The sequence below is a fragment of the Astyanax mexicanus genome, chromosome 24 (genome assembly GCF_023375975.1).
Source record: "Astyanax mexicanus isolate ESR-SI-001 chromosome 24, AstMex3_surface, whole genome shotgun sequence".
NCBI classification, from domain to species: Eukaryota; Metazoa; Chordata; class Actinopteri; order Characiformes; family Acestrorhamphidae; genus Astyanax; species Astyanax mexicanus.
Genome location: NC_064431.1, coordinates 14,220,853 through 14,237,159, shown reverse-complemented (window position 1 = coordinate 14,237,159; position 16,307 = coordinate 14,220,853). Strand labels below are relative to the sequence as shown.

At 38.2% G+C, this 16,307-nt stretch overlaps 1 protein-coding gene across 4 annotated transcripts in view; it reads right to left on the bottom strand.

Moving 5' to 3' along the window:
* atg7 (ATG7 autophagy related 7 homolog (S. cerevisiae)) overlaps positions 1–16,307 on the bottom strand; it is a 157,206-nt gene that overhangs the window by 126,438 nt on the left and 14,461 nt on the right. For 3 of the 4 annotated variants that reach the window (XM_049471600.1, XM_049471602.1, XM_049471601.1), the window contains exons 5-11: positions 16,115–16,192; positions 14,948–15,064; positions 12,345–12,491; positions 11,014–11,102; positions 6,225–6,346; positions 2,596–2,658; positions 1,330–1,420 (exon numbers count right to left, since the gene is read on the bottom strand). In XM_049471600.1, the coding sequence (XP_049327557.1) occupies positions 1,330–1,420; positions 2,596–2,658; positions 6,225–6,346; positions 11,014–11,102; positions 12,345–12,491; positions 14,948–15,064; positions 16,115–16,192 (707 nt within the window). The remainder of the gene's footprint in view (positions 1–1,329; positions 1,421–2,595; positions 2,659–6,224; positions 6,347–11,013; positions 11,103–12,344; positions 12,492–14,947; positions 15,065–16,114; positions 16,193–16,307) is intronic. The other variant, XM_007248300.4, reaches the window with a different exon arrangement.

The following is a 16,307-nucleotide window of genomic DNA, read 5'->3' as shown; positions in this document are numbered from 1 at the left end:
GATCATGTAGTTATGATGAACTTCTCCTGTACAACAAAGGTAACTTTTGCTCTTCTTTTCCTGGCATGGTCCTGATGAGTGCCAGTTTCATTATTTTAATGTTTTTGATTTCAATGTTTTTGATGGTCTTTCCAACTTTTTTGGCTGACTGATCTTGATTTCTTAAAGTTTTTAGAGTTTTTTTTTTTTTTAAGTTCTTGCTACATAATATGGATTAGAACACTACTAAAACACAGAGCTATTCACTGTATACCTGTAACTCCACCTCTTCACAACTTTACAACTGATGCTCTCAAACACATTAAGAGAAAAGAAATTCCAGTAATTAACTCTTGACGAGTTCAGCACAGCTGTTAACTAAAAGCCTAAATTACTCTACCTCATAAAACTGACTGAGAAAATCCAGCCAAGATGTCATCTAGGCAAGAGGTGCTACTTTGTTTTTTCTTCTAGTTTAGATGCAGTTTGAATTAATCTACAATGCAGAACATTTTAAAATAATAAAAAAAAATTGTATTTAAGTTGTACAAAAGGTTATGGTCAGTGCTGAAGGATGTGTGGCAATATGTCTGCTGGTCCTTTCCACATATTTTGGGATTGCCCACACATTTCTGAATATTGGGTTGATGTGGTAAAGAAGATTAGATCAATACTGAATTCCGAACTTGATTTCAAATTTAGTGTCATTTATCTGGGAAATGTACCAGCTGAATTAAAAAACCAAGATAGGTATTCGTTACAAATACTATTAGCGGGTAGTAAAAAAGCAATAACTAAAAAGTGGCAGAGTAAAGAATCCCCAACTCTTTCTGATTGGGTTGAAATTGTTCAGGAGATTTATGTGATGGAGAAAATGACCTTTTCATTAAGACAATCAGCTAAAAGATTTCAAACACACTGAAGAAACTGGAAATCCTGAGCTGATTTACTTCATTGAATCATAAATTGAAATTCGCATTTTAGACCTCCATGTGTTTTGTGCCTTCACGTGATTTGCCTTTATTTCTTTGTCTACTTAATATAAATATATGTATAGCATTTAAATGTCCCTTTGAAGACCCTTGTCAAATGCCTGATCTGCCTTCTCTGTTGTTTTTTTTGTTTGTTTATTTTTATTGCCTTTTAACATACAAAAAACAAAGTAAAAAAAAAAAAAAGTTGTACAAAAGGTATGTACAAAGGTAGTTTGACTGGTACTGTATATGGTCAATCACTGCTGCTATACACAGTTTTAACCCATTATTTTGACCATCTATGGCTTTTGCTTTCAAACACAGAAAAAACACACAATGTTACAAGACATTAGCACTTATTTTTCCTCTGAAATACCTTTTTGGATCCATACATTCACTGAGATTGACAATTCTTGGTCCCATTGCCCCTTTAGGATTCTTCTCCCAGCCCACACTCTTTGGACAAGCTATGAAAGAAAGAACAAATGCTGCATTAAGGCCCAATCCCATTTCAGCCCTTTGGCCCTACCCCTTACCCATGTCTCCATTCTTGTTAGGCTGGAGGGGTAGGTTAGGGTAAAGGATAGCGCTCGTTAGTCCTTCAAATCAAGTATGTATTGCTGCAGACTGAAGCACCTCCAAAGAGGAGGAGCTTACCTCCAAATGGGAGGTCCACAGCTCCAAGGGGGAGGGGCTTACCTCCAAGTGGGAAGTCCATCAACAGTATACGGCTCGAGACTGGGAGCGCGTTTGTGCGCGAGACCTCTCTCACCACGGCTCCGGCGAATGTCATAATAAAAGTGATTATTATTACTATTATTCTATTACATTAAATATTATGTTACATAGAATGTACGATCACATTATATTATATTATATTTTATTATTTTAAAGTCTACATCATAAGGCAGGGAGACCTCACTCAACACAGCTCCATTTCTCTGCCGAATGTCACAAAAAAGTCCTCCGTGATTAAAAGGCTCATGGATGTCAATAAATATATTACTCAACAATTAATGATTATTTGTATTTCTTAAATGTCAATACAACAAAATACGTGTAGTGTGTATGTATTTATAATATCATTGGCTATGAATAAACAACTGCCTTTATTATTTAGATCTTTACTTTTTTATAATTTGAAAAATTCACAGCATGACAAATGGTATTAAATTAACGTTTTAAATAAATAAAATGTGGTTGCAATGTGCACAAGATGCTTTTAGACTCTTAGAAAATGCATTTTAAAAGAAATAAACATTTAATAAACGAAATAGATTAATTAATTAACCTTTGGGGTTTTTCCAAGCACAAAACATCGTGAAAAACACCATACTGCGTAACACCAAGCACCATCCTACTTGGAGGTAGGCTCCGCCTGTTTGGAGGTATGTTCCTCCCCTTTGGAGGTGCTCCAGGCTGCAGCTATACCCTTCTCCTTCAAATGGAGATTTTTTTTTTTTTTAGAGGCACACTTCAAATGATGAAGACATGAGAAGTTGGCCTACCTATACTGTTATCTGGCCAAAGAACAGGTAAAAAAAAACTCCACCTTGCCCATCAGTTAACTGTATTCACATCCTTACAACCTCATCATAACACTTAATTTGGTCACAAACCAAAATATAAAAAAAAGATTTACCTAATTTATCTAACTGGACTCGACAGGCTGGTGAGGTCAGCTGGTTCTGTGCTGGAATTAGAGCTGAATAAGAACAAGTTAGCACTGCTAAATTAAATTATAATATAACAGTGTATTCAAACTGTCTATAAGGGCTGACATCAGTTATCCTCACTTTATGAACATCAACTGATGTTCATTATTGTTTGCTGTGTTTAACTACACTTCCATCCATCCATCCATCCAACCAACCAACCAACCAACCAACCAACCATCCAACCATCCAACCAACCATCCAACCATCTAGTTCAATACTAGGACAGTTGGTTGGCTTAAAGCAAAAAGGAGGGGGGCGGGTCATAGTCTGTTGACTGAGCAAAATCTCTTTCAGTCTCTGAATGCATTGTAGACACATGTCTAGTAGTTAAAGATCTCTCATCCAGATGGACACTAGGATATATTAATTATTCTCCAAGACTCTTTTTATAGTAAAGTGCGGGGAGATAATAAATTACATTTGAGGAATAACAGATGTAATTTGGTCTTGAACCAAATAAAAAAAAGAAAAATGAATCAGACCACGCCTGTAATAATTTACTGTACATTTGAAGCGTATCTGATCTAATTACGATGATTATCCCTCTCTAAAAAGAGGATGACTTACTCATTCTAAAATCTAGTTTATAAACTTTACGAGCCAATGCCAGCCAGTGGTTAAAGAGCCCACCCTGCCCATCCGCCAACAGCATTCACATCCTTACCACCTCTTCACAACACTTTATTTAGTCTCAAACCCAATAAAAAAAGGAAAGTTTACCTAATTTATCTCATTTGTTCAACACTAGAACATCCGATTAGCTTCTAAATCACTTTAAATTAAATTAACCCAGCCCGGCTCTTTAATCACAGTTTGTCTCACAGAAGCCTTGATTAGATCTGAGAAGTACTTTGCTTTAAATGACCAAATATAGACTCAATCAGACTCATTTAGGAGCCAAGCTGAGTGCAGAGTACTTAAGTATACAGTCCAGCAGAATTAGATCAGTGGAGTGGTTGGATTAGACGACACTTGGCTCTTCTTCTTAAAATCATCTCCGCAGATTTATGCAAGGAAATATTACAGAAATATCCAAATCTCTGCTAACAATAACAAACCATTCTGCAGGACTTCAGTTCAGAGCTTTATATCTGCAAGTCTTCCAGCAGCAGAATAATGTTTCAAACCTTCCTTTCATCCCTTTCCTTAGATTATAGATAAAGACGTCTCATCACAGCACAGACACATCATCATCATTTTCATCATGATCAGTTAAAGTGGTAAACAACCTATTTCTGGCATCTGACCTGATTCATCTCCTTGCTTATGTATTTTCTCTTCAGAGTGATACAGTATTAAACACATTTCTAGACTAGATAAACCAGAATATAGGGTAGGGCAATGGCAGAGGACTGACGTTCCTTGTTTAACTTGTTACATTATGTGGGCAGTAATTATTAAAGCACAATATTTCAGAGCACACAAAATTAAAACCTGGTCTCTCGAGGTCCTGTTCACGCTAGCCTTTTTAATGGACCTGTGAGCGTTTGCTCTGCAATTTCTGGGCTGCTGTTTACTGTACTCTAGACTGCTCTGTGGTCTAGAGTACTGACTTTTGGTGCTCATGGTTCTGTGGTCTAGGGTTTGCTACAAATGGCCTCTAGTATGATTCAGCTGTAGGGGTGAAAGCAATGGCGGTTCCTCAAATAATTTGACTGGACAACGCCCCACCAAATAACAAGAAAGAAGAAAATGTTTTTTAGCACAATAAACTAGTGTTAAATTAGCTGTGACTGTTCTGTACAGCCAGACCTGCCTTTAAATATCTATCTCATTGACTCCCATGTTAATAGCCTTTTTTTCTGAATTTCAGGCTCTGCAACTAGTAGAAACTCAGTAACTAGTAGTGTGAACAAGGGTATTGCCATATTTTCCCTCTAAATTCAACAGGTCTCGCCACTGGTTAAGTAAACAAAACTGTAATTCTTAAAAAAAACATTTCGAGCGCTGTATGTAAATCTACAGAGATTTCTCACCTGAAAAATGTTTAGTTGTGTGAGTAAAGAGCTTCCATTTATTTACAGTAGGCTTAGATTTACAGATTTCCACTAACGCTGGAGCATTAGCATTTGGGGCTAACCAACAGCGCTACACTAAGGAACCCTGAGTGTTCCAGTAAGCCAGGGCGATATTAGCTAGCAGTTTGTCCCAAGTTGCCTGTTTTAACACTGTAAGCAAGCAGGCTACAGTACGATATACTCACCTCTATTTGGCGAAAGAGCTAACGCCACCCACGGCTAGCAGCTAATGCTGCTCCAGAAGAGCTACCTGGGATTAGCAGCAGACTACAGCACGATAATAATACTCAGCTCTGAGTATAAGAGCTAGCGCTTAGCAAGGTTAGTGGCTAAAGCTAAAACAGCTGGAGAACTAAACTGAAAATCTTTTATGACACTGTACTTTACTGCTCCTTACAACCTGGAAATGTACTGGATTAAATGTGCCTTATAATGCGAAAAATGCAGTATTTGGATCTCAAGAAATAAACTGCCTGAACACTGTTTCAATAAATCTGTGTGTCTGAATATACAAACGACAGTCTGGTGTCCTATGAAGTTTTTCTGCGCTAGAAATGGGCACTCTCTCCGCTTTAGACTCTTTGGCCCGTTTTTCTGCTCTAAAAATGTGCACCCTCTCTGCTTTTAGATTCTTTGGCCTGTTTTTCTGCGCTAGAAATGCGCACCCTCTCTGCTTTTATACTCTTTGGCCCATTTTTCTGCGCACCCTCTCCGACTCTTTGGCCTTCAATGGGAAGTGCAATGAGATTTGTGTAGGGTGAGGATGTGATTTATGCCTGAGTTGCTTGTCTTTGTGCACTGACAAGTTTAGCAATCATTAGATTGATATTAGATTAATATTTGTTATATTATATATTATGTTATATTATATTATATTATTCTATGACATATTCCTGTTACACATGTGTCTCTGAACCCTGGAACAAGGAATGTTAAAGGGCTTTGGAACAATTTCATAAAATGTAAACGATCCCACCATTTATATCACTGTGTTCATCTGCTATATGATATACTTAACTGAAATTGTGATTAAAACAACCAATGATTTATAAAGGAAAACTATGAAAATTATCAGGGGTACCCTGTACAGTTGTGGGTGTTCCCAACTCGTCCCCCAAGGTAATACCTACACTATCAATTTTATACAATACTGCTCCCCTATGACTATTCTTCTGGTCTTTTGAAATGTGAGTGTATTGTACTGCTAATTACTAACATGCTGAATATTAACTGCATGCTGATTGCTGTATTTGTATTGTACTGTTAATTTTAATTGGAAATAATTATAGAATAAATTATAGTTATAAAACTCTCTCTCTCAGGTCTCCTCTTTTTAGCACCATCAGAGAATTCTCTAAAGGTTAACTGTACAGAGCATTACAACCAAACGCTTTAAAATATCAAACCCATTCTGCAGAGGAACCCGAGGACCTCGCATTAACATTTAAATGGTTTCTATCCATTTCCAGCAGGCAGATAAAAGGCCAGCGTTAGCTTTGTTATACCAGGTCACTCTGCTGATGGAGAGAAATTACCTGCGGTGAGGGACAGGCCGGGAAGCCTGACCTGAAAAACGATGCTGTGCTGAACCGAGCGAGCGCCCTGGAGCGTCCGGTCCCTGAAGCACAGAACCTCCACCACGTCCAGCTGAGGACCCCTATAAAATAAACACACACACACACAAACACACACACACACATAACAGAAAAGGACCAGTGTGACACCAGTGCTCTGAACAGATTTATAATAGACAATGAACACAATGCTTCTGCTGGGAGTGTAAACACACATGATCTCAGTGTTGATCTTCTGTCAGTATTATTATAAATACACAGCTCAGTATCAGTGGAAGCACTTAGTCGTGAAGGTCTCATTCTGTGGATCCAATAAAACCTTCATAAATTCATGTGTAAACACTACAGCACTGATAAAACATCCGCACGTGAACAAAACCAAAAACAAACAGCTGCTGTAGAAACGAGTGCGTGAGGCTTGGCTTGGCTGAGCTTCACAATGAATACAGGGCTGCCACTGCTAGAGAACATTTCATATTTACTAGGGATGTTTTTTTTTTTGCCCGATTCCGAGTCATTTGATACCGATACCAAGCCCCAATCTGAAACTTCGGCAATGCAGTAAAAAATAAATAAATAAATAACACACATCCAAGTTGTCCCTTAAGGATTTTTAAATATTAAAATTAAACATGACCTAAATATCTGTATAAATGATTTCCATATAAATATGCAACGTTTCTTGAATAAACTAAAAGTAACTAAAACATCAATAAAATCAAATATCAGAAAGAAATCTCCTAAATCTTATTGCTCTAAATCAGGGGTGTCCAAACTTTTTTTGTTGGGGGCCAGAAGGAGAAATATATTTGAAGTCACGGGCCACACTCTGTAATAAAACAAATAATGAAATATATCAATTTAAATAATACTTTTTTCCTGATTACTTTCATTTACACACCATTTTACTTGACTTACTATCTTTATCTTTGACAGTGTTGTGTAAACTAAGATTTTTCAAATTGATGTTTAATTTTATGATGTCTCTTAATATTAAACTCCTTAATTACGGCAACCCTCTCCGCTTTTAGACTCTTTGCCCTGTTTTTCTGCGCTAGAAATGCGAACCCTCTCCGCTTTTAGACTCTTTGCCCTGTTTTTCTGCGCTAGAAATGCGCACCCTCTCCGCTTTTAGATTCTTTGCCCTGTTTTTCTGCGCTAGAAATGCGAACCCTCTCCGCTTTTAGACTCTTTGCCCTGTTTTTCTGCGCTACAAATGCGCACCCTCTCCGCTTTTAGATTCTTTGGCCCGTTTTGGTACAGTTTAAAATGTGAGGTGATGCATGTTCCTTGTGAATCTGTTAAAATAATGGCCAAGTGACTTATTATTAGAGCTCTGATATTTGTTCCTATGTACTCACACCTACAAACGCACACGTGTGCACACACACAGACATGGAGGGAGAGATTGTGTTAGCAGTGCTGTTGCAAATTGTTCAGTTTAGAGCTGTTTAGTGGGAAAGAGAGGTTCTAACTCAACCCCAAACCCTGAACGGTCTGACACTCAGAGAAGCCCCTGGCTACTCATTTACAATGAATATGCACCTAACAGCTTTAGAGCTGACTACTACTATTACTACTACTACTACTACTACTACTTCTATTACTACTACTGACTACTACTTTCCAGTGCAACCATTCTACGCTTCCTGCGAAATGCAGCGTTTACAGTATGACCATCATAATGTTACTTCTTTAGTACATCAGCGATCCGGATCTTTGGGATTGGGGACATCCCTGACTGCTCTGGGAGAAGATAGGAGGACTAAACATTGGATTACAAGATCCAAAAGATGGAGCCTCTCAAGGTAGATAGTTTTTGGGTGTCGGTACCGAATTCAAAGTACCGTAGCATAATTTTTTAAACGATACCCAGCCCTATTCACACATTTCACAAAAATGATAGTTCTTCTGTTGTATTGCTCTTTGTGGCACTATTTTTCCCCAAAGTGGAATGTAGGCTGATCACAATTTATAAGTAGCACAGGATTCAATTTAGGAATTGCCTTTTCATCGGCTCACGGGTTTATTTTGTGTTTATTTGAGTGACTAACACAGTAAAAAAAAGCTTCTGAATGAGTCACTGTTTTGTGCTGTTTATCCATGTTGCCTTCTCTGCATCATGGGAAGCATCAATAAAGGCTATGTCAACAATAAGCCTTTTAAATGTGATGTTTGAAGACAATAATGGTGTTGCCCACGCCGGTAAACTTTTACTACAGCTGACACTCCTACTGCTTAGTGTTTACAGAGATAAGTGTGTGCAGCCTCTGCTGTTTTACTGCTGAGCTTAATAAACCCATACAGTCATTAATGCTTTCCATTTCTTCTTTTTATCATCATCGTCTTTTATCCTCTTTCACACAAAAGCAGGTGGTCTCGGTCCGGATCTTCTGAACCATGGTCCGGTTCTCCTGCAGTGTGAAAGCGCTTTTCTGGAAGGTTCGAACTTTCGGACCAATTACAGGAAGCTGAGCAGGCGTTCCTCAACAACGGCAGCAGAAGAAGAAAAATAACCACCTACTACTGACTGCAGCCTGCGGGAAGGCGGAGTTAGACATCCAGCGCGTCCAGTCCCACCCACTTTGTCCACGTCAGTCTCGCAAGCTTGTAGTGTAACACAGTATTTAATCCGGACGACGCGGCACATTATATTTAAAGTCCGCTAACTGCCCTGTACATTGTTTACTTCCGTTCAGAGGCGGAGCTAAGACATGATGTTGACAAAGTGGGCGGGGCTGGATGGCATGACACTAACAAAGTCCAACTCCACCTTCCTGCAGGCTGCAGTCAGTACCCTCTCAAAATAACCGGAAAAGCAGGAAAAATGAGCCGTGGATACAGCTGCTTCAGGACGAGCACGTTCGTTTGGCGAATTTGAACTAACCCAGAAAACTGTGCTTGAAGTTGCTGCTGCTGCTGGTATAAAAAAAACACAATAGCAGCAGCACTACTATGGAGATGAAATGAATCTGTTCATTCATTTTATCCTGATTCTGGAAAGGCTTTCCACCGATTGAACCACCCGCTGAATTATCAACACGCCAACGTCAGACGCATGTCCTTCTAAAACCAATCAGCGTCAAGTTAAGGAAAACACATCGATACGTAAGTGATGATGAAAGGATGTAGGACTATCACACAAAGGTCTTTGGTGCGCTCTTTAAACTGCAGTGTGAAAACAGAAATAAGCGGACCAAATATATACAACGTAGCAAACACATGAACCTTGGCAGGTTTTCAAATTATAAATATTTTTCAAAATGATAATCAAACAAAAATCTTAGAAAAATTTGACACGCAAAAGTATTTATCCCCCCTATATCAGTATTTACTAGAGTCACATTTCACCGCAATTACAGCTGCAAGTCTTTTGGGGTATACTACTAGCTACTAGCTTTGTACATCTACAAACTTTTCTTAGCAAAATAGCTCAAGCTCACCCAGGCTGGAGAGTACCTGTGAACAGCAATTTCCATGTCTTGCCACGGAAGCTTAGTGGTATTTAGGTCAGGACTTTGAATGGATCATTCTAACACATGAATATTCTTTAATATAAACAATCCCATTGTAGCTCTGGCTGTATGTTTATGGTCATTGTCTTGCTGGAAGGTGAATCTCCTTCCCAGTCTCAATCAAGTCTTTTGCAGCCTCCAACAGGTTTTCTTCCAGGATTGCCTTGTATTTAGATCCATCCATCTTTCCATCATCTCTGACCAGCTTCTCCGTCCCTGCTGAAGAAAAGCATCCCCACAGCATGATGCTGCCACCACCATGTTTCACAGTGGAGATGTTGTGTTCAGGGTGATGAGCAGATTACTTTCCGCCACGCAAACTGCAAATGGCAGCTCTTATGTTTTTCTTTCAACAATGGATTTCTTCTTGCCACTTTAACATAAAGGACAGATTTGTGGAGTGGACAACTTATAGTTGTGCTGTGGATTTCTGCAGCTCCTCCAGAGTGACCATGGGGCTCTTCGCTGCTTCTCTTTGGGTGGACGGCTGCATCTCGGCAGGTTTGCAGTAGAATGTTCCTTTTTTTTTTTAACAGTTCGGGTTAAATGTTTTTTTTTATAAATTTAACCCTGCTTTAAACTTCTCCACAACTATAATTTTCTCTGACCTGTCTGGTGAGCTCTTTAGTCTTCAGGATTCTGTTCGTTCAATAGTGTTCTCTAACAAACCACTGAGGCCTTCCCAGAACAGGTGTATACTGAGGTATATACTTTATACTGAGACTAAATTACACACAGCAGGACTCCATTAACTTATTAAGTGACGTTTGAAGGCAATTGATTGCACTGGATTTTATTTAGGGGGTTCAGAGTAAAGGGGGATAAGTACCTTTTCACTTCACAATGTGCTACTTTGTGTTGGTCAATCACTTAAAATCTCAATAAAATACATTTAAGTTTGCGGTTGTAAGGTGGTACCAATACTTTTGCACTTTTGCCACTGTAAATACAGCCACAGCCAATCAATGTTTTCTATTTCTAGGTTTAATTATATGAAAGCTGCTTCAATAAAGTCTTCTACGCTGAAGGAAACTTCTTCTGCACTTCACTGGTATTGAGATCAGCTAGTCCAGGATCGTCCCCAGCAGTGACACAAATCACTTCCTGTACTGAAGAGTTACGGACTGAGGAAACTCCCAGCAGAAACTCAGACGTGTGGAATGCGGGGAGGATTTACAGATATAAACTACACTACCAGCAGGAGGAGTGTTATGACAGGAGTCTTGTGTACTCACCATTTACTGGCAAGCAGGACCAGAAAATTACGCAGGGGCCAGCCGGGGTGCTGAGACAGAGTGCACGGGTCATACACACCCACTGTCACCTTTAACACATGATGAGGAGAAAAAAACAGGTTACTTTTATACATTGTACATTGCATTACATTCATTCGAGTCATTCAAACTATGAAGAACAACATACAGAGTTATTTATTTAGTGAACTAAAAAGTGTTAAACACCCCAGAATATGTTTTAGATTTTGGATTCTTTAAAGTAGCACCTCTTGCTTAGATTAGACAGTTTTGCACATCTTGGCTGGATTTTCTCAGTCAGTTTTATGAGGTAGAGTCACCTGGAATTCAGGCTTTCAGTTAACAGCTGTGCTAAACTCGTTTAGAATTAATTACTTGTAATTAATCCTATTGGTGGAAACACAAGGAATGGTTCATGCTAGGAAGCTAGTTCATGCTTAACAGTAGGTACAGATCCCTCACTCAGACAAAGTCTGCTGGCTAATCCTGCTGTGTACTATCAGAGGATCTCAACCAGAAAATTGTAATGGCATTTCATCAACTGAACTGATCTAGTGGGTGGGTCTCTGGTTTGGGGTTGACTGGTGGGAGGGGTGGTGCCAGGGTTGTTCTATGCAGGGGTGGATTTGGAAGTTCTGGGGCCCCAAGTAATGTCTTTTTCCTGGGGGCCCTGATCAAATGGTTTCTTTTGTACAGCAAAATGCAATATTGATTCTGACAACCTAGCTGTCTCAGGTACCTCATCCTCATCAGACGTTTCATTTCTTGCTGCTGCGAAAAAAATGGTGAGCTTTGTCAAGTTTTCTGTGCTGGACTTCCTTTCCTTAATTTTTTTTTTCTTTTTTGGGCACAAATGGGATAAGACCGTTTCACGGTTGTGCAGAAGCTACCTTATTCAAAAGAAGAAAAAAAAGAAATAATGTTTTTTTGGGGTTTTTTTCGCCAGCGGGGGGCTTCCAGATTCCTGGGGCCCCAAGCAATTGCGTGGTTTGCGTGGTGCCAAAATCCATCCTTGGTTTTATGCAGGATAAGCATAAGATTTCTGACTCCAAACTCTTTCAGCTGACTCTGTTCATAGAATCAAGGCTCAAGTGAAAATACAAAAGCATGCAAAAAGTCAGTTTTACATAATATGATCTGTATGTACAAACATAATCCTTCATCCTTAAATGTACATTTAATTAACACCAGTTTTATGGAATATTTTGATCTATACTGAAGAGAATATATATTTAGAGCACATATTTGTATTCCTCTCATTGTTCCAGCATATCTACCCAACACTACCCAGAATTCTTCAGTGTGAACGGTACCTTCTTAAGGTCTGTGAAGAAAGAGCTCCAGTCCTTCAGCAGGGCCACTTCAACGTTCTCCTCAGAGTACTTCAGCAGAAAGTACGGGACAGCTGTGGCTCCACTCGAGGAACAAAGAGCGTCATACGCCACTTGAAAGGAAGATATCTGCAGAACGACATGAATGAAAAGAATGCATCCTATGCAAACATCATAGACACTTCTGAGCAGGGATGTACTGTAAAACGACACAGACTACTGCAATTTAATATAAATACATACAGATCCGTACAAAAGGCCAGACAGGAAAATTACTACTGAACTAAATTGGGCAGTAAGAAAGTTAGAACTGTTAAACTGTTAGAAAGTCATATAGTACAGCAAATATTCACTTCAATTTCAAGTTCTGAACCGAAACTCAAGTTTTAATACAGTTTTCTATTATTTTTAAAGGCACGTTTGGATGGAAACTAGGGGTGGGCGATATGGCTCTAAAATAATATCACGATATTTCAGGGTATTTTTGCGATAACGATATACTTGGCGATATAGGAAAACTAAAATAATTAATTAATTTCAGGAATATAGTATAAGAGTAAAACAGCATAATCATAAATGTGGCAAAATAATTAATATAGCATAAAATAATATAATGCAGCAAAAAATATTGCAGAATATTTAGTGCATGCATATAAACTGCAAACTAAAACAATTATACAATAAATACACCTAAAGCTTCACAGTAAATAATAGACTACTTTTAAGAACAGCCCTATTATCACAATATGGATTTTTAATATCATGATATTTCTGTGTCACGATATATGATATAATATTGCCCACCCCTAATCGAAACCACTATAAAAGCACTATCTGGAAACCCTGGCAGGAAACCATACCTTTTTTAAATAAATTAAACCATTGAGCATCACTTATAATTAGTTTAATTGTCCTACAGTTTATTCCACAAACTGTCTGGGTTTTTAGCTGAAATATACTAAAAGCTACACAAGACTGGGATAGTAACATTTAACTTAGCAGCCTGTTTCATGTGGTCTTGAAATGGCTTTAATTTAATGGAGCAGTAGCTAAATGCTGGTAGGGGTATAAAACAAATATTTCAAAGTATTGCAATATTTTATCAATTTTCAAAAACACAGTATTCATTTTTAATTATTATCTCTGTAAAGCTGCTTTGAATTGATATTGATCATATTGCCTAGTGCTGGTCGATATGGGAAAAATCATATATCACGATATAGAATTTTTAAAAATCTCGATAACGATATATATCATGATATACCACATTTAAATATGTTTTCAGTTATTCTTCAAAAATATGACAAAAAACATATCATTGCTTACTTTTTTCCAACTTTATTTCAAAGTGACATTAAACCCAACTTTTACAAATGAGAATTACTACCTTTTAGTGCAGCACTATACATGTATCAAATAAAAACAGATGAGGTAGATGCAGCAGCTAATTTTTTTCAAAAGAACAATGCATCTCCATTGTTCAGCTCTCATGAGTTTAATAACGTAAAGCACATCGCAAACCGACGTGTCCACACATGTCCGTCAAATAACGTAAAACAGCGTCATGTCGCAAAACCACATTACATATTTTTGCGAAGATTACTTTATCATCACTTATATAAACCGAGTTTATGCAAAGTGACCACACCAATACATTTCATCGTAGCCTACTTTATAAATCTGCATGAATAATTGATGAAATTACTGTAGAAACGATAGGGACAATAGAAGGTAAATAGCACGATAGACACTTTTCTATCGTACCCACGATATTTATCGTCATATCACACAGCACTAATATCGCCAAGTTCTTGCCGATACAAGCCCTAAATGCTGCGTTTCAAATTGTAGCACACTGAGAATTCTAAATAATGCCTGTAATTTTTTTGTTGATTCACAAAACTGGTGAATCTCTGGCTTTACGCTACTTTGTTTAAGTTCATTTACACTGTAAACCTAGCTATGTAACTGAATGTTAGCTAGTTTAATCCTAGTTTTATTCCTAAATTTCCTTCAGGATAAATAAGGTATCTATCTATCTATCTATCTATCTATCTATCTATCTATCTATCTATCTATCTATCTATCTATCTATCTATCTATCTATCTATCTATCTATCTATCTATCTATCTATCTATCTATCTATCTATCTATCTATCTATCTATCTATCTATCTATCTATCTATCTATCTATCTATCTATCTATCCACTTTTTCTCTCATCTTTTCTTACACCGTCTTTCTTACATGTCTTAAATTAAAATTAAAAGCCCTCTGCAGACTTTTTTGACATTTCATAAAATTTGGAAGCAGAAACATCCTAATTTTTGCAGCAGTGGGCCACCACTGCACAACATCTGTGGCGGAAACATTAATATTTATTTTTCTAATTTAGAAACACCATGTCTAAACTTCAGGCCACTGACCTCTCAGATTCTGCGTTAGATAAACAGCCTTAAATTAAACTCTCCTCCCACAGCCAGAACACAGGAGGATAAATTTATGTTTTGTATAGTGGACCCATTTCCTCTCACAGAGAAGAGGAACCGAGGAACCGGAGAGCATGCTCTGGATGCTAAACCCACCTGTTTGGGGGAGAATTTCTGCTCCAGTAAGACAGGGTCCTTCACTAACTGGATTCCCTCCGGAAAGCAGAGAGCAGGGAAGCAGAACCAGTAATAGAAGTGGTATTTCTTCAGATCCTAAACAAAAACAAGTGATTAAATACTGTCAGAATACTGTTTAATTCACATAAAGAGCTAAATAAATAACGTGCAATTAAATTACATAATACTATTGTCGGAGGAGGCACAAAAAAAGTAAAATTATTTTTGATATGCAAACAAATGCTAAAGCTAAGTTACCTTAGTTAACATTACTATATTAGCCCTGTACAGCTCTTGGATTTGATGAGGGTGCTGTTTGTTGCATTGTAAATGACGCAAAAAAGACCAGTGAAATCTGATTTGACCTTCCAGACTGAGGTGCACAAGTACAAATTTGATTATATTCCCCATTTCAAACCACCTCCACATGTAGTTGGGATTTGATTTAAAAATCTGATTTCTTGTGCATTCTGGCTGCCCAGATTAACATAATTCAATCTGGATATAATCTAGATATGACAAAAATGGATTCAGCCTGGCAGTACTGAACATAGACTTAGACATAGACATACAGGGGTTGGACAATGAAACTGAAACACCTGGTTTAAACCACAATAATTTATTGTGGTGACGGACAGTTCTGGTGGAAACAGGAGAGTTGAGGTGCACATTGAATTCTGCAGTGATTTGAGCAGCCGTGGTTTTATGTTATTTGGATACAGTCCGGGTTAGCACCCGAACATCCCTTTCAGACAGCTTCCTCTTACAGTGTCCACAGTTAATCCTGTTGGATGTGGTTGGTCCTTCTTGGTGGTATGCTGACATTACCCTGGATACCGTGGCTCTTGATGCATCACAAAGACTTGCTGTCTTGGTCACAGATGCGCCAGCAAGATGTGCACCAACAATTTGTCCTCTTTTGAACTCTGGAATGTCACCTGTAATGTTATGTGCATTGTAATATTTAGAGCAGAACTGTGCTCTTACCCTGCTAATTGAACCTTCACACTCTGCTCTTACTGGTGCAGTTCATGAAGATTGGCCACCAGGCTGCTCCAATTTAGTCATAAAACCTCCCACACTAAAATGACAGGCGTTTCAGTTTCATTGTCCAACCCCTGTACAACTAGTTACAAATATACGTACCGCAAAGGTCAGTAGGATGAACTTTGTGAGGACTGTAGGGTCCTCCTCTGCAGCTCCTGACTTTATGGCATTCCAAATCTGTGAAGATGATACTTTTAAAGCACACTTAAATTTACACATGCCAACTTTATACATGTTTAAATTTTATATATTGACAAAATAACAACTACTAACTACTAAGAAACAAGGGAAA